A 22,378-nucleotide genomic window follows, 5' to 3' on the forward strand; every position below is an offset into this window, starting at 1 on the left:
AAAGGAAAGAAAATATTTTGGTATTTATTTGGTTAGTCAGATTTTACATTGATGAGGGGGGAAAAAAATGTCCACACGTTGCAGTTTTTAAAGGAACACTCCACTATTTTTGAAAATAGGCTCATTTTCCAACTCCCCTAGAGTTAAACAGTTGAGTTTTACCGTTTTCGAATCCATTCAGCCGATCTCCGGGTCTGGCGGTAGCACTTTTAGCTGTAGCTTAGCATAGATCATTGAATCTGATTAGACCGTTAGCATCTCGCTCAAAAATGACCACAAAGAGTTTCTATATTTTTCCTATTTAAAACGTGACTCTTCTGTAGTTACATTGTGTACTAAGACCGACGGAAAATGAAAAGTTGCGATTTTGTAGGCCGATATGGCTAGGAACTATACTCTCATTCCGGCGTAATAATCAAGGAACTTTGCTGCCGTACCATGGGTGCAGCAGGCGCAATAATATTATGCAGCGCCTGAAAATAGGCTTATTGGAAGTTACCTAGCTGGGGACTATTTACAGGCGCTGCGTGATATCATTGAATCAGAAAATCGCAACTTTTCATTTTCCGTCGGTCTTAGTACACGATGTAACTACAGAAGAGGCAAGTTTTAAATAGGAAAAATATCGAAACTCTTTGGTCATTTTTGAGCGAGATGCTAACGGTCTAATCAGATTCAATGATCTATGCTAAGCTACAGCTAAAAGTGCTACCGCCAGACCCGGAGATCGGCTGAATGGATTCGAAAACGGTAAAACTCAACTGTTTTAACTCTAGGGGATTGGAAAATTAGCCTATTTTCAAAAATAGTGGAGTGTTTCTTTTTAAGTTGGTAGAAAAAGTTGTGTCAGACATTCACAATTACTTGTAGAAACCAGTAAAAAGTCATGGTAGTGTTATGCTTTGTTTGCAATTGAGTAAATTCTGCTTGCAGAGCACTAAAAGCATCATTATTGTGATCATGATTACAGTATTCAGCTAGTTTTTGTATTTACAAAAGGTAAGTTTGAGTACTGTTAACTAATAATCCATAAATGTGATAAGAGAGGTCAAAAGCTGTGACCAAAAGTCTATAACAATGCTGACTTGACCAAGAATCTAGCAATACTTTAGCAAACAGACGAAAAATAAAAACCCTAGCAACTCAAACGGACGAAGTTCAACATTCACAGTTTGTCTTGATAGACTTTCCAGTTCGAGTTATTAAGCAAATAAAAGCAGCATGTAATTTTAAACAATATCTCTTTATTAATTGACTACACACACTGCACCTCAGTTAATGGATCGATTGACATTTGCTGTAAATAAAAGTGATGTACAGAGCCAAATAAATAGAATAAATGAACAAATTCATGTCCAAACTGCCACATAACAGGTGATACAAGACTGAGATACTCTTCATTTCTCCTATATGTAGGATGTTCACATTAGAACAGAATATCTTTATGTCTTTATTTACCTCTATGCACAGTATTGTACAGAATTTTGGACAGTTTGATAAAACAACAAAGAACGTATAAAAAAATTACATGAAATAAAGTGCATTCTCAAAAAATCACATTTTATAGGAAATTACATTAAAAAACAGAAATATTCGCAAATATGGCCACATAAACACAAACACATAAGAATATATTCGGATACATACGAGTGGACAGCATATTTTTAATATGTGTGGATTCTTGTTTTTCAGTTCACACTGCAGTGTAAATCAAACCATTCAGAATCGAATAAGACAAAGGGCTTTACAGTACAGATTAAGTGAACATTATAAAACATTAGTCTCGTATTCGATCAGCTATAACAGTCACATGATATAAAGTGGAAACATTCAGGCCAGTGAAGTGTTAGTTGCCTTTAACCACAACTGAGAGTTCATGCACGGGAAAGGGCCGAATATGACGAGAATGGTGTGTTACAAACATAGCATCAGATACATTAACACATTCACCCAAAATCTTTACATTATTTTGTGCATATGTTGTCGTCACTTCTCCATTTCACTGATACATCCAAATAACTCTCTGATATATTGGTTCTGTATACTACAATAAATAAATGTTTTTAATAGATATAAAAAAATCTCACTAACACTGGAGCCAGATATGAAACAGCAAAAGATATTTCAGATGACAGAGCTGCTTGAGAGATAAACAGCGTCAGAATACATTTACGGAAGGAATAATAGATATCTAAATGACTATCCAAAGGCATCATCATGCTACAGTAAATCAATACCTCTGTACGGTACTATGAAATACAAATAAATAAAGCACTCTTGGTCTTGTCACTGATTGCAATATAGGGTGTAAAATAGTGACAGTGTTCCTGTTAGCCATCAGACGGCAGCATAACTCCATCTATTCCTGCCACGCTTCAAATCAGTCATCATGATGTATATTTGTATTATATTTAGCGATATGCTCATATGCATATTTATGCAATATGCTTATACACAGAATTAATAAATAAATAAATTTAAATGAAACAAAAAATGTTCACAAAATAATGTGTCAAAATCTGACAAATGACTGAAAATGTCTAAGATGTGCAGTTTTGTGAGTCTTTTGAAAGCACAAACCTTTGCAGTCCGTTTTTTTAATTTGCTTACATAATTATGAAATTGATAATACTGAGACAAATACAATTTATACTACTTAGTTTATTACTGTTTTATACCATTTCTTTACTATGTTTTACTACTAATACCATAGATAAACTATGGTTACTGTAGTAAACCACTGTTCATCTTCACAACCGTTTCCTAGTGATGTTTCACTGGAAATGGCAAAAGAACAAACGCTGCAAAAAAGCATCAGTCGCATCCCTACAAACATTTGTTTTGCATATGCTTAAGTGAAAACAGAGTTACTTTAGAACAAATGTTAGTGACATTTTCATTGCATGTTAGTGAACAACATTCAGATCACACAGAGAAACGCCAACAGACGGCAGGCTACACCAGCTCCAAGTTGCCATGACAACAGTGACATTAACTGATGCTTGAGTAACTATAGTATATATTTACCATACAATCCTCCTTCACTTTCCAACAATCATCTTAAATGTGCTGATCCAACAATCTCTGTAATCAAGACCTGTGTTACGACGATGCTCATGAAGGATGCCATCTAAAATTGTTGATATGCATTTAGCACTTAAATCCATAAGGTTTTTAGTTTATGATCTCACATTTTAATAGTCACTTCTCCACTGCAAAGATGCAAAGATGTTCAAAACCTTAACCACTTCTCTCATATTACTGATTTTCAAAATGCATTAGCATTCATTTCAATACACGGATACTTTTAAATAGCTGTCAATGCTCGCTTTGCAGCCAGATGGTGTAGTTATGACATCTACCAGCAGGGGATAACCGGGGCATGCTAACCAGTCAAACCTTGACCCCTTACTATTGCAAACCCCCATGGTTGAAGAACTATTATTCAGGTAGCGAACATGAGACTTGAGCGCTAGAGTCACAGTGAGGTCAACGATCACTTTTAAAGAGAATTCAGTAGCACAGAAGAGAGTAAAGATGCACCAGCCCGTGTCAAGAGCTGTGGATAGCACTGACCTACTTGTGAGTATGATTCAAATTTGCCTGTAAACTTATTTACAGAGACACTGTAAGGCTAGAAACATACTCTTGGCAATTATGCAAACATAGAGGCGCCTGCTTGCCAATGCATACTAAGGAACTGTCTTCTTCTATGGTAAGACCAACGGTTGTCTTGGAGGAACAACATTGTCTTTTTAGTTTAGTTAGTTTGATTTGAGAATTAATAGCAAAGTTGATTGTATTGATTTAACAAGTTTTAGACTTTCCCCATTCAAAAGTGGATACCGAATGCACCAGTTTGCCATAAAGGGCCTAAGATATTTACCCCAGAAGGCAGCGATCAACAAAATCGACAAAATGTCAACAGTTTCGACAGTCTTAATTCAGTATGATGAGAGATTTGGTTAAGAGGGAATTTGAATGAATCTATGGTTTAGCCAGCATCCTCCTCATGGCTTTATTTTTGGCATTTTTATGCCTTTTATTTCGATAGGACAGGAAGTGGGAGAGAGAGGGGGGGGGGGTTGGGAAAGGTCCGCGAGCTGGGATTCAAACGCAGGACCCCCGAAGCGCAATGGCTATACATGTCAGCGTGCTGCCCACAAGGCTATTTGTGCCGACATTCTCCTTATGGCTAAGGCAGTATGTACTATCTATTAATGGATATGCTAAACCTGATTAGAAACTCCTGAATCATGTAATAAGCCAAAACAAATACAGCAATTGAAGCAATGTGTCCTTGATTACATTCTGTCTCTGCCAAAAACTTGATAAGCTGTTACCTTGAGCAAATTCTTTTCAGGTTTTGTGTTTAAGGAAATTATGTGGTTGGTCACCTTAGAAAATGTAGGAACATTGTTTTGGTGTTCACAGTATTCAGCATTGTTTGATCTGTTAAAGCACTTTGCACTTGTCGATTTTTCACCTTGTTGAACAAGCACCACGAAACATGCACCCATTCACCTCCTCGCACACACAAACACCCAACACGCATTCTAATATAATACATCTATACTCTTTTTCTGATGCAGCTCTGCGTGTACAATAGATAACAGCCTGTAAAATAACCTTGGAGTTGTTGTCCTTTGTTCAGTGTAATATGATTTAGTCTTTTTTTTTTCACTGGCTGGAATGTCCCTAAATTTCTAAGTGCTCAAAAACATTGAATTCCGCTAAACCCTCAATAAAGGCAATTATTTTTTCAACTAGCACACGATCAAGAGCCATTCTTAGGAGTAATGACAGTCTTCACCTGCGGGGAGGTGCTAGTAGGACTCTGACCATCTGCTTTGGAAATTGGTCTACTCTCAGAAGCAGGATCAGGTCTTCCTTGAGCACATGCCTGGGTGACCTCTAACGATTTGGTGATATCTTTGGCCTTGGGCCCCTCCTGAGTTCCACCTTTAACAGGCCCTATAGATTTCCCTGTGCTTGTCAACTGTGCAGCCGAACCAGATTTCTCACCAGGAGATTGAAGTTGAGTTTTGGGCAGATCAGGAGGCACTCCAGTTGGAGAAGGAGTGGAGGATGGAGAGTGTTCCTCAACAACCTCCAAGAGACATTTGTCCTCCCAACCCAATGTTCCCCGGTAGCAGCTGACCGGAGCTAAGCCCTTATCCTGCCTAAGTTTTCCCAAAGCAGAGCACTGCGCCTGGGGTGGGTGAGATGGGACAATCCCTTTGGATGGAGCAGTCCTCGCCCTGACATCTAAAGTTCTGGTATGGGAATCTAAGACGCTCTTTTTGAGACCCTCTCCGTCACCTGGTCCCTTACTTGCTTTGGTTACCTCTGTGCTTGTTGTCTTCCCAGGAGCACTGCATGGCATACTTGGCATGACTGAAGCTGAAGTCTTCCCAAAATCTAGTTTTACCTCTTTCTTCCCAGTATCCTTTCCCCTTTCCTTCTCCGACAAGTCTTTGCTGATAACACCTGATACACTTGCAGAGCATGAAGGTTTACTGGTTCCTATTGCCTGGCTTTGGGCAACTTTTGTAAGACTTCCTTGGTCATCCTTTCCCGCTTCCTTGACGAAACTTGGATCTGTTGTTTTGGCAGATGGGGAAGATGCTGTAGTCAGGGGTGATGGAATGGAGGTGCCTACACAAGGCGTGGACTCTGATGCTACCGGAGAAGACTTGGTCAATGGAGGCTGCCAAGTCTGAGGCTTGGCTAGGCAACTTTCCTGTAGAGTGGAAGGAGGCCGCTGAGATGCTTCAACACTTGGAGATTTCTTACTTCCAGGTGGAATAATGCCACCAGGAGGGAGTGTTTCTTTGACCACCCCTGGTTTAGGCTCACTAGGATGACTTGGTTCACCAATCCTCTCCTTGTCTCGATCCCTTTCTCTTCCAGCAAGCAAAGCATCTCTACTCAAAGGTGACTCCTGCCTGCCTAGCTTCCTTACTGGCTTCAGAACAGGCAGTGATGGGGTCGGTTGAGTGGGTGAAGGAGAAGTTGTTGGGGCAGATGCCAGATTCTCACCCTCAATTTCCACCAAGCTCTGGAGGCCAAGCTCACAGTGGAAACCATCCTTACGATAATCCGAATGTATGACCTCCAAACTGTGTTTCCTCATCACCCCGATCCCACCTTTCTTCTCGGATGAAGATGAAAGCGGTGACCCGAGTTTCTCTGCTGACTGCACTCTTTTGAGTAGTGGTGATCTGGGTGGCTCGGCACTCTTGGGTCTAGGCCTTATGATTGGTGGAGATGAATGTAGTTTGGCAGGAAAGGTTTGGGTGGTGTTGGAGCTTCCGACTGTGTGCCCAGGCAAAGGAGGTGGCGAGGACTGAGTTGGGGATGGTGTATGAGCCAATGGAGACAAAGGAATGTTGCCCGCTGACTTGCAGCGGGCTGAACGGTATTGGCGGTGTAGTTTGGGGGAAAGTCCGTGCAGGGAGCTGGGTCTCATATGCTGGGTTGTTGCGGGGGAATTTGGGGTACTGGAGGCAGGAGAACTGCTCTGGGAGGAGGCACCTGGGTCAAGAATATCAATAAATGTGTCCATTAAACTTTTTAATTGTTGGTTTTACCTTTTATATCACAAAATATGCTTTGATCTACTCACCAAGGTAGGATGACTCAGGGGTTGAGCGGTAGCTCTGGGTAGGGGAGTGACCGGACAGGCTGTGTGTCGGAGAGCCAGGAAGACTATCGCTGGATGACAGGGATCGGTTCAGAGATGACAGCAGGTTGGATTGCTTAGTTATTTTGCTTAGTTATTTTGCGGAACAAAGACCCACGCCTCTTACTGTGAATGATCATGGAAGAAAAAGAGAGAAACAGATGGGGTAAGAAAAAATATATTCTTTATAAGAACAGTCTTCACAACTGGAGGCACATTGTACCTTTCCTGTCCCTCTTTGACCGTCCTCTTACTGCGTCTAGCCATCTTGGCCTTGTAACTGGACTTGCGTGCTGGTCCCACTTTTATGGACGTGTTCTCAAAAGGTGTTGTGGTCACAGTCACCTTGTTTCCACTCTGAACAAAGAAAAAGCAAAGAAACACATAGGACTGTTTGAAGATTTATCATCTCAGATCATGTGGATTCCTGAGGAGAGGTGTGTTATTTCTTCTCTATGCGGTAAATCTTACAGTACAATTTTTGCCTTGCTGAATAGAACATCTTACGTCTCACCTTAAGTATAAGCTCTACCACCTCGGTATGGACCAATCCATGCACAGATTCACCATTGACGTGAGTGATGAGGTCACCAGCACATAGTCCCGCCTCCTGAGCAGGGCCTCCATCCTCCACATGCTGTGATTGGTTAAGGACAGAAATACTAATTAATCCAACAAAGTTTCAATAAAACTATTGCTGCATATCTGTTCCATACTCAATCAACTTTTTCTCATGCTGTGTTGCTGTCTCACCCAGACTATGTGGTGCACACTGAAGACGTCAGTGTCTCCCATGTAGACCCGAATGGCACGGAGAGTGAACCCATATTTTTTGCCAGAGCGATGGATGGTAATTGGTGAACGAAGAACTGTTACTGCAGGGCAGTAATCACGGCTGGGAGACGAGTCTCGCGATGAGGGGTTGGACGAGAGAGAGCGTGGGGACATTGGACTGGCCAGTGGAGAGCTACCGTGCTGCTCAACTAGATATTGATAAGTCAATAATCAATATATTTTCTTTTTTTCTGCAATTGGCATTATTTGTATAACAATTAAGCAAATTAAAAGATTAGTTCACTTCCAGAATATATTTTTTAATCATTTACTCACCCCCATTTCATCCAAGATGTTAATGTCTTTCTTTCTTCAGTAGAAAAGAAATTAAGGTTTTAAGGAAAACATTCCAGGATTGTTCTCCATATAGTGGACAGGGAATTTTGGTTGAAAATTATGTAATTTTTTTTTTTTGGTAGAAAATAAACGATCGATTTGGCTAGATAAGATATACCTCGGCTGGGATCGTGTGTAGAGCCCTTTGAAGCTGCATTGAAACTGCAATTTGGACCTTCAACCCATTGGCCACAATTGAAGTCCAACTATATGAAGAAAAATCCTGGAATGTTTTCCTCAAAAACCTTAATTACTTTTCGACTGAAGAAAGAAGACATCCATGATCTTGGATGAAATGGGGGTGAGTAACTTATCAGGAAATTTTTATTCTAGAAGTGAACTAATCCTTTAATGAGGTTTTTTTTGCATTTCAGTAATGAGAATTGGAGGGAAAATGTTCCTTTTCATGAAGGCTGAACTGTACCTCCAGGTATGATGACAGACAATGCGGTGGCAGATGCAGATTTGATGACCTTGTTGCCGGGACGTGAGCTGCGTTTCTCCCCATCGCTTGACAGCTGCTGATGACGTGCTTGCCGAAGCACCAGATCCTTGGTCGCTCGCTGTCCGACAGTGTCACCCATGACCACGTCCCTACCGATCACTGCTATGGCTCCTGTAGATGGTATGGCCTGTGGTGCTGATATCTCACCTGGTCTCAATGGCTTGTCTGCCATATTTACATACACAGAAAAAAATCTCTAATTAGAAACTCAGTCTAATTAGTCTATACAAATACAGTCTATACATTTTTTTCAATTTTTGTTTTCAACACACCTGGGGCTTTACTAGCTGACATCACTTCCTTTGCACCGTTCCTCTGTTCATTAGCACTGGGCAATGGTGGAGCAATGGCTCCCTCTAATGATGATCCCGGGGCTTTAACGGCACCCTGTTTTTCGGAGAGCTCTCCATCGCCCTCTTGAGGAGCGGCAAACCGGTGCGTGTCCATCAGGGCTGAAAAACGGCGCCGGGCGCCCATCGGAGGACTGCAGTCTCCCTCCATATACAGAGACTCAGAGCATGATAGACGCTTCCTGTGTAAATAAAAAACAAAATGAGAGGGAATGTTTAAATATGATAATTTTGAGAAAGTACCTTCATATGCAGTGATGTACGAATATATTCAAACGTACATCTCAGGTGAGCCCGTCCTCCAGCTCTTGTCCCTCATAGTGAAGCTTCCCAGACTCTCCCGCTTGGCCATCTTGTCATCGCGGCGACCTTTGTGCTCTCGACGGGTGACTACAGGGGTCTTCTGCTCCAGCTGGGACAGGTGCTCCATGCTGCTATACACCTGAAAGACAAAGAGCAATGCCAAAGGATGCTTCATTTACACCTTGCATGTGGTGTAAAGATTTGTAAGTCTGATTATTTTGAACAATAATCTTCAAAATAAGCATTCTGAAGCCATACAATAGCCTTGTCTTTGAATTTTGCGCACAAATCATTAGAACTACTTGCGCTATGGTTCAAGTTGACAGTGGCAGTAAAGACATTCATAATGTTACAAAATATGCCCATTTCAAATAAATGCTGTTCTTTTTAATTTTGTATAAATGAAAAATAAAAAAATCCGGAAAAATTGTATCAGGTTATTCACTAAAATATTAAGCAGCACAACTGTTTTCAACATTGATAATCATAAGAATTGCTTCTTGAGCAGCAAATTAGCATATTAGAATGATTTCTGAAGGATCATGTGACACTAAAGACTGGAGGAAAGATGCTAACATTCAGCTTTGCATCACGGGAATAAATTACATTTGAAATTATATATTTAAATTATTAAATTATTTTTACTTGTTGTAATAATATTTCATAAAATCACTGTTTTTACTGTATCTGTCAAAAACATTTTAAAAAATTGACACAAATGTTTGAACGATAATGTATATGATGCTTTATGGTGTTTCTTTTATTTTAGTGCTTGAAATCAGTTGAAAGGTTGTTTTTCATCCAGTCATTTTGCTGTTTGCATAATTGCATTTGTCTTCTTGTTTATATAATCCAAGGTCTTTGTTCAGCAAGTGGTCCTGAAGAGGGTCGCATGTCTTAAGAAGAACCCTCAGCACATTCACACCGAAGAAGATCAGAGAAAGTTTATTATGTAAGCGTGCAATTGTGTGCGCTTATCTGAAGGCCACTGCTTCACGCAAGTGTTTTTTTAATGAATCACCTACGTTCAAAACAAGCACATTGAGTTTCCTGCCATTTCCAGGAAAATAATGTTTATACGGAGTACATGAACTGGAAGAAGAGATAAGAAAGAGACAAAACTGTTTGTTTAACCGGTACAGTCTTTTCAATGGATATGTGTAAGACAGACTGGGGCTAGTTGTCACATACTGTACATGTCAGCAACTATAAGATTTTACATTACTAATTAAAAATTAAGTTTTGATATATTTACGGTAGGAAATTTACAAAATATCTTCATGGAACATGATCTTTACTTAATATCCTAATGATTTTTGCCATTAAAAAATAGATAATTTTGACCCATACAATGTATTGTTGGCTATTGCTACAAATATATCCGTGCTACTTATGACTGGTTTTGTGCTCCAGGGTCACAAATGCACTAATGTTTGTGTCTATACAAAAACAGTTTTTAAAAATAAACACAATCATTGGAGTAAAAACTGTGAAAACTAGGCATGGTCTCCTTTAAAAGGAATGAGAGGATGCAATGTGACCTTGATGGACCATGAAAAATTAAATAAAAGAAAGACAGATAAAAATGATGAGTGTTAATGTGTCTACACATTCGAGAGTGTTTCTAAAAAAGAAAGCATGAAATATGGATGCAGCCATGTGTCAGACTGACCTTGCTGAAGCGCGGCGAGCAAGAGGAGAACTGTCTTATCTCTACTGGCTCATCGTCGTTGGTGTCGTCCTCGTCATAGGAGTTGATGTGCCGATAACGCTCTGACCGCGCTGAAACAGAGGGAGCGCGAGATGATGGTGAGAGATAGAGAGATGGAGATCAAGGGCAGACTAAGAAGCAAGTGTGAGTGTCCTCACTGTCGAAATAGCTGGTGTCCTCCTCAGACTCTAGATGAGGGATGAACTCGGCCTTCTGTCGGAGTAAACCATTCCAGTCCAATCCCGAGAAAAACGAGTGCTGCTTCACTTCAAATGCTCCACCTGTTTACAAGAGTAAACAGAAGTACATTTATAGACAAACAGATAAACACGCAATCCTGGTAAGACAAGGTGTTGTGGCCATGCATTGTGTTGCAAAAACTGGTTAACCCGCCCGCCTGCTTTCTTTTTTCCAGAACTATCCTAATATGACAGAATGTTCAAGCAACGGTTTTTCATACAGTTAAAAAATAAACACAGGGACTGGGGTTGTAAATAGTTAATAGTTGTCCAAGTGATTTTAGTCTTCTAATGTCATACAAAGTTTTGCATGGATTCAAATATGGTGGCATGGTAAGTCTGAATATACTGTATACAAACTAGTGCTAGTCATGTCAAATAAAAGTTTTTTTTTTGCATAATATATGTGTGTGTTCTGTGTATATTTATTATGACAGCGCTAATACAAACACAAATTAGACTTAAGAACTATTGTGAAGGGAAACATTTTCAGCAGTTACATTACATTTAAAAAAAAAAATTAAATGGTTGTTTTTGGAGCTTGACAACTTCCATTTCCATTTATTTTAATTGTATAGAAAACACCAAATTTTGTGACAGAAACCCTCATATGGAACAACATGAGCCTGAGTAAATGATGACAGAAATTTTATTTTTGACTAAACAAAAATATACACTACTAGGTTTTTTTAGGGAAAATGTAAAAATATAATACTTTTATTTAGGATACATTAAACTGATCAAAAGTGACACTAAAACATTTATAATGTTACAAAACGTTTCTATTTCAAATAAATGTGGTTCTTTGTATTCATTATAGTATTCTGAAAAAATGTCACAGTTTCCACAAAAATATTAAGTGTTTGCAACCTTAGAAGTAAGAAACGTTTCTTGAGCAGCAAATCAGCATATTAGAGTGATTTCTGAAGGATCATGTGACACTGAAGACTGGAGTAATGATGCTGAAAATTCAGCTTTGCATCACAGGAATAAATTACATTTTAAATACATACAAACAGAAAACAGTTGTAATCATATTCGCGACCCTGGACCACAAAACCAGTCATAAGTAGCACGGGTATATTTGTAGCAATAGCTAAAAATACATTGTATGGGTCAAAATTATCGATTTTTCTTTTATGCCAAAAATCATTAGGATATTAAGTAAAGATCATGTTCCATGAAGATATTTTGTAAATTTCCTACTGTAAATATATCAAAACGTCATTTTTGATTAGTAATATGCATTGCTAAGAACTTCATTCGGACAACTTTTCTCAATATTTAGATTTTTTTGCACCCTCAGATTCCAGATTTTCAAATAGTTGCATCTCAGCCAAATATTGTCCTATCCTAACAAACCATACATCAATGAAAAGTTGATTTATTCAGCTTTCAGATGATGTATAAATCTCAATTTCAAAAAATTGACACTTAAGACTGGTTTTGTGGTCCAGGGTCACATTTCATAATCTTACTGTTCTTACTGCATTTTTAATCAAATAAACGCAGCCTTGACATTAAAAAAATCTTACTGACCCAACTCTTTTGAACAGTAATGCTAAAAACAAGAAAGAAACACATGAAATTCTATAAAAAAAGAAAAGACATGAAAAGAAATGCACAGATGAATTGTTCACAATAAGAATATGTATTCATGTCAAAACGTCCAATCTGAATTTATGTTGTCTTGACTTATGGCATAAGTGTGTGAAAGTGTGTTAAACTGGCGGATGTGTACCTGTGCCCAGTCGCACTAGTGGGTTGGTTTGCAGCAGGGCGGAAATCAGGCTCTGAGCTTCACTAGGCAGCGCCTCATCTCCCACAGGCCACTCAATATCATCTACACAAACACACACACAGAAATCTGTTGGCAGCACTGAAGCTCTTCATCACATTTCAGTGTATAGAATTACAAAGCTTTGCGAGAAAAATGGAGCACTTTGGAAGAGGTATCTGGAAGAGAAGAATGTGTTTGCTTTTGCACTCATCAACGCCGCTGCTGCTAATATTAGCTCAGGAGTTGCTTTGAAGCTCCGATGTGCTGAGACATGAAGTGCGATCAGGATTCACCTCAAGATTCAGACTCACCTGTGATCACCTGACCAAAGAGCTCTTCAGTCGTGTCTCCGAAGAACGGCACACAGCCCACTAGGAATTCGTAGAGGATGATGCCCATGGCCCACCAGTCCACTGGTTTCCCATAGCCCTGCCTGAGAATGACCTCCGGGGCGATATACTCCGGCGTGCCACACACCTGAGACAGAGAGACAATCCTGTCCTGTTTACACCTGCTATGTGAACCGATCACAAAATGACAGGCCTGTTTCCTTACCTGTTTGTCCAGGAACTCCCTGGCATCCTTCTCGATGTGTCCCTCGTACAGGTTAGTGGTGAGATTCATGAGCCCCATCTTTGACAAGCCAAAATCCGTCAGCTTAATGTGGCCCATCGACGTGATCAACAGACTGTGAAGAAGAACCACGAGTCGTGAGCGTCTGCTTCGAAAATAGACGTCAAGATGAGATCATCTGTTTTACACCTAGTAATACAGTCGGTTTTACACCTAGCAACAGTCGGTTTCCCCGAAGTAAAAATCCCATTATTTATTTTAACAATAACTTATAAACCATTAAAGACAGACCTATTGTGAATTCTGAATTAGTTAATAGATGAAAAATGCTTTTGTTGAAGCCATTAGCCTGCATTATTTCAACCTATTTTTAAAATAGTCATAATCAACAGCAGAATTTCTGGTGAAAACCTACATTCTCTAGTGAAAAGTAAATATACTAAAATGCATTTGAAATACATTTATTTCATGCTAAGTATGCTACAAACCATTTATGTGCTTAATAAAAATACCCTGCAATTGTACTTTTAGTATACTAAACTGTTATACTAGAACAACTGATTTTGTACTTAATGCACTTTAATTGTGTGGAAGTAGTGCTGAAGTCCAACTAAAGAGATACTGAAGTATATCTGATTGTGCTAAAGTGGAACTATTGCAAGTACACTTCAGCTACACTTTATCTGGCATTTAACGACTGGTATTATTCAAAGATCATGCAATCCTCATCGATAGTGACATTAAAATACATTTTAGGATTAATATTAAGAAATGTGCATTGTGCACAAGTAGTACTCCAAATAAAGTTATTATAATTTTTATATCAGCAAGTCTTGAGCGATATCTCAGTAAATATGTTAATAGATTTGAACTATACTTAATATGAAATAAATGTATTTTAAATATATCACTTTTTTTTACTAGGGTTACCCATGATTCTGCAGAGAAATATCCACCAATTAGAGAATTGCAACAAGCAAATTGTGCCAAAAGAACGCTTTAGCACTGCCATTCTCCATATAAACAGTTAAAGACAGACCTACCATAAGCTACAAATTTGTTAATCGATGGTACATGCTATAGTTGAACCCATTAGTCCACATTGTTTCAACTTTTCTTCTTTAAATAATCATGTTTAACAACAGAATTTCTAGTGAAGAACTACATTAACCATGATTCTGCAGAGAAATCTCCACCAATCAGAAGACTGAGACAAACAAATCACGCCAAAAGAATCATTCAATCCCATTAAGGGCACTATAAATGACCTGAGTCAGCTTTCTTATGCTCTCAAACTAATTAAATATTTGTATATATATATATATATATCTATATGTTGTTTTCAAATGTACTTTATAAATACTTTATTATAAATGTTGTTATACTGACTCTTCTTTCACTATTCTACTCGACAGATGACCTCCAGTCCAGCAGGGGGCGCTGACTTACTTGTCTGGTTTCAGGTCTCGGTGTACGATGCCATAATTATGAATGTACTCCAGTGCTAAAACTGTTTCAGCAAAGTACATCCGGGCCATTTCCACAGGAAGGGCTCCGATATTTTTCAGCAGGGTTGCACAGTCACCACCTAAACAAAAAATAACGTGATTGAATTATAAAAATAATTGGCTGTAAAATGACTCAAATCTGGGTTGTGTGTACAAATTAGGATTGAATCGTTGAGTGTGTCTCATGCCTTACCCTCCACGTACTCCATAACCATGCACAGGTGACGGCGTGTCTCAAAAGAGCAGAACATGCTGACCACAAAGGGGTTCTCGGCGAAGGTCAGGATGTCCCGCTCCACGAACGCCTGCTGGATCTGGTTCCGCAGGATCAGGTTTTGTTTGTTGATCTTCTTCATAGCAAAGCGCTGCCGCGTCTCTCTGTGTCTGACTAAATACACAGCTCTGCGATCAAAACGAGAGGGAGAGATCTGGTTTATCCAAGTTTACACATTGCTTTTAAGTTATTTCATGGTAACTGGAGAGTGAATAGCGATATTCTCACCCATACGCTCCGTTGCTGATGAGTTTGATAGTCTGGAAGTCTGATTCACAGGGCGGTTTGATGGCTTTGAGCTTCCCCTGAGAGAAAGCCAGATAAACGATTCAGTGCAGGGGAAATATATCGACTGGAGTATAATTTCCCTCCCTATGCCGTTTCAATTCTACCACTTTTATCCTGAATCCCTGCCGCTGCAGTTGTGCTGCGAGAGTTTGTTTGGTCCTTCATTAAAAATAAGTTTCCATGTTAAAGAGTGAGAAAATTGCAGGCTTATATAACACATCTTGTTCTGTTTTTTTCGCCCATTTTTTCCTCTTAAAGAGGTCCTATTATGCTTTTTTACAAAGTCTTGATTTTGTTTTGGGGGTGTACTAGAACAGGCTCTCATACTAGGTTGTTCGAAATTTTCATATTTTTCACATATTTTACATTATTACAACACCTCTCTCCCCAGTCTGGCATGAACGACTCGAATAGTTCCTGTATCAAATGAAGGCCCGCCTTCTGAAATACGAAATGGGCTGTGATTGGTTAGCTGCACTCGTGTATGCTTTGATTGGTTAGCTGGACCAGTGTGTGCTGTGATTGGCAGCACTCGGCGCCTGGTCGGGAAATGTCACGCCCCTTCCCATAGCCGCCTGCCAGCTTCAGTGTAAATATGCTCAAAATCAAATCAATCTGAGCGCGGTTTAAACCCGGATGATTGTAACCACTCTAAGTACGTCTGCCTTGGGAAAGCTAGCGTGTCTCCGACATAGTGATAACCCTCGTTGCCTTCTCTAGTGCAGCTCAACCAGGGCTCGTCCCATTTGTCAATCTTTGTGATATCACAAATCCCGGAAAATATGCATTGTAGTCCAAACGAGTCGTTCGTTGTAGTTTTTGAAAAGTGATTTCTGTTCAATAAAATATCTCCTTTTGAATTGGACTTTGAGCTTTGTAACTTTGCAGATCTTTTTTATGCTCAAACAGCAACATTACAGACTAACTAAAGTTGAAAAAGTGAAAAAGCATAATAGGACCCCTTTAAATAACTAGTAGGTAAAAGTTGCAATCTTTGCAATTTTTTGGTTATTACAAAATTTACACTTGATTAAACTAATACACTCACTTCAGCAGAGTCGTCCGTCTCCGGCGTGTGGGGTCCCTCGCTGTCATAACTTTCCAAATTCACCATTTCTGCAAGCAAGGATCATGTTTGGTTAATACATTTTACTATGCAATAATCATGCACTGGCGTTGAAGAAAAAATTACATAAATGTGTTGTTTGAGATGTTCGACAAGTTTCTAGTTCAATTAATAGACTGAAGTTTCGAGTCAAATAAAACAAAACCAATTATGCATATACGTGCATGTAATGCATATATTAATAATAATAAAATATACCACTGTTCAAAAATTTGTGGTCAGCAAGATCCACATTTTTATCATAGAAGTCTCTTATTCTTAAGGCTGCATTTATTTGATTAAAAATACAATAAAAACAGTAAAATTATGAAATAATATTATAATTTAAAATAACTATTTTCTATTTGAATATATTTTAAAATGTAATTTATTTCTGTGATGCAAAGCTGATTTATTCCCCAGTCTTCAGTGTCACACGATCTTTCAGAAATCAGTCTAATATGCTAATATGAAACATTTCTGATTATCAATGTATTTAAAAAAATGCATGTAAACCGTGATACATTTTATGAGGATTCTTTGATCAATAAAAAGTTCAAAAGAACAGCATTTATTTGAAACAGATTTCTTTTGTAACATTATAAACATCTTTACTTACACTTTTGATCAATGCATCCTTGTTGAATAAATGTATTAATTTCTTTCGAAAAAAGAATCTTATCTATCATTCATAAATAATTAGCCATCTGCCTGTCTATGAGCAATCAAGAGCATGCTGCCTAATCGAGTCTAAAAACAACACCTCCAGTCGCCACAGCAACCATCCATTCAAGAGAGAAAAATTAAGCATCACTGATCTAAATAAAGACTGATATAAATAAACAACACTGAAATAAACACAAACAAGCTCGAAAGCAGCAATTAAAACAGCACTTTCTTTGTCAGACTCTAGCTGAGTTCAATAAACCGCAATATAGATAATAATTTTAAACTTCATTTCATCTTGTGCAGCCAGAAAATGAAGTGAGAGGACTGAAACGAGTCTTTGCAATTTCACAGACCCAAGTGAAATCTGTTTTCCCAGGGATGCAGTTTCACAGCATCCAACTAAAGCTGGATGACATGCAGAGCAGTGCAGGATTTAAAACTGCACCCAGATAAATGACGTCTGAATCTGACAGATCTGTGAAATCTCATTAGGACATAATCATATTCAATAAAAACAACAATGAAAATGATGCATACAGTCCCAAATGAAAAGGATTAGCTATGCATTGTTCACTCATTGAATGCAATGAAATTAAGTTAACTAAATTAGGTTGAATGTTCAATTAAAGTTCATTGTTTACATTTTAAATTAAATTGTGTAATATCTGTGCTATTAGTGTCACTAAACTGAATTGCAATACAATTAACGGCCTTCGAGGAATAAAATTACATAAACGTGCTGTTTGAGAAACTAGTTGACATTTTCATTTTTTAAGTTTTTAGTACAATTATCAGCCACAAATTTCAAATCAAATTAAATATATAATAGTAATAACATACGCTACTGTTCAAACGTTTGGGGGTCATTAAGGTTTTTTAATGTGTTTGAAAATAGTCTCTTCTGCCCGTCAAGGCTGCATTCATTTAATCAAAAATACAGTAAAAACAGTAAAATTATGAAATATTATTACGATTTAAAATAACTATTTTCTATTCGAATATATTATAGCATGAAATTTATTGCTGTGATCAAAGCTGAATTTCCAGCATCATTACTTCAGTCTTCAGTGTCACATGATCCTTCAGAAATCATTCTAATATGCTGATTTGATGCACTAAACTGAATTGCAAAAATAATGATTGTTTTTCAAACGCTACCCCAGTCTGCCATTGGTCAGTCAATAGCCTAAACTCAACGCTATTGGTTGAGCCAATGCTACTAATTAGAGCTGGTGAGATGCTGAAACAAACAAAACAAAGAGCATTGAGTCACATTGTTTATATGGTGGAAATGAACATAGAAACCTCTTACATATATCTGTAAATTAAGCTGGGATAGAAAAGAAAACACACTCCTTCAGCTTTAACTAAATAGACCGAGCAGCATTCAAAGATATTCAGAGTGCATTTTCTGCCTGAAAAGTGTTGTGTTGTGTTTAGTTGTGCAATGAGAGAGAGAGAGTAAGTGTGTGTTTTTATAAAAAGCCCCATTACTCAGAGCGGGCTGCTGTTTGCCAGGTTCACAGCGGTGCTTACACATTTCCCTGCTTTCTTGGCTGGAATACAAACTTCTCACCGCCTGTGCACCCCACCTTAACCTGCTCCATAATCTCAACAATGTCTCTTAGCATGACCTACATTTCCCTGCCTCTCTCCGGCTTCTTCTACGCTCTTTCCCTCCAGAGACAAACGTGCTCGCTGTGTGAGGATGTTCAGTGGTGTTAGTCTCTCACCTTCCAGAGGGTCTCTGGTCAGGCCGAGCTGGCTGATGATGTATCGCGGGATGTCTGCTTTCATTAGCTGGCCCTCTTTAGCGTGGTCTTCTGCTGCCTCCAGTAGGTGGTAGAACTCTTCAGGGTTAAACTCCTGAAACAACACGCAAATAATGTTGTTTTATGGTCAGTTGCTGCATTCTGCAGTCAAATACATGCCTTGGGTTTGTAGAATTCTTAATATTTTTGAAAGAAGTCTCTTATACTCACCAAGGCTGCATTTATTTGATAAAAAATACAGTAATATTGTGAAATATTATTAGAATTTAAAGTAAGGTTTTTTTATTTGAATATATTTTAAAATGTAATTTATTCCTGTGAATCAAAGCTGAATTTTCAGCAGCATTACTCCAGTCTTCAGCGTCACATGTTCCTTCAGGAATCGTGAAAACATGCTGATTTGCTGCTTAAGGAATGTTTCTGATTATTATAAATGTTGAAAACAGCTGCTGCTTCATATTTTTGTGGAAACTGTAATACACCATTTAGGTATTCAGATAAAATAATGGTAACACTTTACAATAAGGTTCCATCTGTTAACATTAATTTACATGAACTAACAATGAAAAATACTGAAATAATCATTCATAAATAATTTATGAATCTTAGATTTCACCATTTACTAATACATTATTCAAATAAAAATTATATCTCAATATTTAATGGACCTGAGTTAACATGAACTGAAATGAACCGTTAATATACTACTATTAATAATATACTATTGCTCATTGTTAGTTAATGCATTAACCAATGTTCACTAGGGATGGTAAGATTCACCGATTCGCATCGATGCATCAACATAAAAGTTAACGATACGATGCATCAATTTAAAAGAAGTGTGCATTGGATACAAGTTGGCATTTGTATCACGATGCATCGTTTCTAACATATTTGCATCGTAAGAACCGATTAATTTATATATAATTATTAGTAGATGCACTATACTTTTATTATTTAGAAAGTGACCAATATTTTATATGTCGATTGATTTCTTCTTTCTAAACTGTTTCTCAGGTGCGTTCTAGCTTTTATCACCACTGCTGCTACGTGAATATGACGTATCGCAACACTACGAAGACCGAGGAGTTAGAAGTCAGTTTATTTATGATTTGCTGTCTATCTGAACCAAAGAAATAAAACAAACTATCTGTACCATATTGAATTGCATAGCATAATTTTTTCCATTACATCGAATTGCATGGAATCGCATTGTGTTGAATCGAAATCGGATCGCATTGCATCGTAATAGGGATGAATCGTATCGTATTACATTGGTAGCTGCTTCATATGTATCTTTAATGTATCGCATCGTTGGCTCAGCATCGAGATGCGTATCGCATCAGCCTCAGTTATGGAGATGTACATCCCTAATGCTCACTGATGGGACCTTATTGTAAAGTGTTACCAAAATAATTCTCAACTCAGTATTGCATTTCCACATATGTCTTTATCTGGTGATCCATATTATTTATTTATCCACTGATCCGTATTTCCAGTGATTGCACTGCTGGACACATTTTCAGGGGTCCTTTGTGTTTGATAATACCAGTCGAAGGGTTTGTTACACTCAAGCCTTTCAGCACATTGTACTTTCTTCTCCTGACCCCTGGTGACCCCATCAGCCAGTTGCCATGGCAACTGCACAACGTAAGCTGAAGAAGCAACCAAGCCTAGCGACCGGCAGATCAAGTCAAGTGTGTGTGTGTGTGTGTGTGTGTGTGTGTGTGCATGTGTGTGTGTGTGCGTGTGTGTGTGTGTGTACGCGCATGTGTGTGTGTGTGCGGAGACTCTCACCAGACATTCAAGCAGTCGGGCAGGGCGGGAGATGATGATGAAGAGTTTCTTCACCAGCTCTATGATGAAGGTCAGCTCCGAGCTCTCTGATCGCTCATAAGCCTGACAGATAACACAAGATCATTAAATAAAAACAAAAAAAACAAAGGATTAATATTTGAGTAATTCTTCATTCTTTAAGAGCCACTTTTGACTACTGAAATCTGAAATGACTTCTGTAGACAAATATAAATCTGTTTTCAAAATCTGAAGCTCAAAGAAATGATCATGGCTGTTGAGTATAGAGGGCCAAATAACTCCAAATTAAATAATGAAATAAATATTTAAAATATTTAAATCAATCTTTAAATACATAATTAAATACTTAGTAATAACTTAAAATCTTTAAAATCATTATTCAAATACTAAACAAATTAATAAATGTCTATTGTATTTAGCATTAAAAAGCATTATTTTTTCTATCATCACCTTTGGATTGATTTTTCATGTAAGTACAAGCATGTGACATTTACTTTTTTCATTTGCAGGGTTACAGCTGTCAACTCATCATTTAAAAAAATGTATTTATTAAAATATTTAATGTTTTACTATTTAATGTTTATTTATTAAAATAAGTATTAAAATATTTAATTAATTTACATAAATAATTAAAAAAATTGGTCCTCCGTAGTATTGAAACTTCAAGTGAATTTTGCTATGTCTGATGACGTGGAAATAAAAAAAATTATATATTTTAAAATGTATATATGTGTATATAATAAGATTGAGGGTGTGTTTATGCAAGGTAATCTTAAAGCTGCCTGGAAAGGAATTAAGAGTATGGCTGAAGTAAGTACATGGGTATCAAATCAACAAACGCCAATGGAGAATTATGATGCTAATTTTCTTCTATCTAATAACTATAATGAATTTTATTCTCGTTTTGATACATCTGTTATAGGTGATGAGATGGCACTTTTTATAGATAATATTAGCAAGATGGTACTTTTTAAAGATAATACTAGTTCTTCTAATAATTTTTAATTGAATCAATTTGATCTATTGAAACAGTTGAAGGCTACGATGCTTAATAAGGAAAACTATTTCTGGTATTTTAACAAACACACACACAACAAAAAAAAAAGTAATCAGAGATGCAATAAAAAATCTATTACAAATGATCCTTTAACTGGATATTAACTAGGTAATTTCTTTAAACAAACAAACATTAAGCTAATGAAATATTATGTAACTAATAAAACAATTTAATAATCCAGTCAAGTAAAGTGAGATATGAATTCATATTAGCTGAAACACACATACTCATATCCAGCCCACACATATGCTCACTTCATGCAGCAGCTTCTCCAGGTTTTCCTGCAGCTCATAGAAGTAGACGGTGGTGATGAGGCCTTCTCGAGATTTGGTCAGGCAGTTTCGGGACAGCTCTGCGATCTGGTGGTGGATGAAGCTGAGGACCCCATCAGCCAGCGGCAGCACGTTCTCAGGTGAGTACGACTCGATGAACTCAGCCAAGCGCTCCTCCATCTGAGCCGTGGCCTGAAGATAACAGATAGACAGCTTTTAAATAACGTCTTCATTAACAGGGGATACATATGAGCTTAGTTAGAGAGACAAACTAGAGTTCAAAATTAACACTCGTCAATATT

General features: G+C 37.9%; 1 protein-coding gene across 1 annotated transcript in view; it reads right to left on the bottom strand.

Moving 5' to 3' along the window:
- Positions 1 to 1,590: 1,590 nt before the first annotated feature.
- Positions 1,591 to 22,378, bottom strand: part of LOC107594441 (microtubule-associated serine/threonine-protein kinase 1-like) — a 31,678-nt gene continuing 10,890 nt past the window's right edge. Inside the window, 21 exon segments of the mRNA XM_016284497.1 lie at positions 1,591 to 6,537; positions 6,629 to 6,765; positions 6,767 to 6,811; positions 6,909 to 7,042; positions 7,200 to 7,322; positions 7,439 to 7,668; positions 8,280 to 8,525; positions 8,633 to 8,892; positions 8,992 to 9,152; positions 10,686 to 10,795; positions 10,883 to 11,005; positions 12,705 to 12,806; positions 13,055 to 13,220; positions 13,299 to 13,431; positions 14,766 to 14,904; positions 15,018 to 15,226; positions 15,327 to 15,403; positions 16,435 to 16,502; positions 18,894 to 19,026; positions 20,730 to 20,831; positions 22,059 to 22,268. Coding sequence (XP_016139983.1) covers positions 4,778 to 6,537; positions 6,629 to 6,765; positions 6,767 to 6,811; positions 6,909 to 7,042; positions 7,200 to 7,322; positions 7,439 to 7,668; positions 8,280 to 8,525; positions 8,633 to 8,892; positions 8,992 to 9,152; positions 10,686 to 10,795; positions 10,883 to 11,005; positions 12,705 to 12,806; positions 13,055 to 13,220; positions 13,299 to 13,431; positions 14,766 to 14,904; positions 15,018 to 15,226; positions 15,327 to 15,403; positions 16,435 to 16,502; positions 18,894 to 19,026; positions 20,730 to 20,831; positions 22,059 to 22,268 — 4,668 coding nt within the window. The 3' untranslated portion in view covers positions 1,591 to 4,777.

This window comes from Sinocyclocheilus grahami, unplaced genomic scaffold (assembly GCF_001515645.1).
Source record: "Sinocyclocheilus grahami isolate Dianchi unplaced genomic scaffold, SAMN03320097.WGS_v1.1 scaffold183.1, whole genome shotgun sequence".
NCBI classification, from domain to species: Eukaryota; Metazoa; Chordata; class Actinopteri; order Cypriniformes; family Cyprinidae; genus Sinocyclocheilus; species Sinocyclocheilus grahami.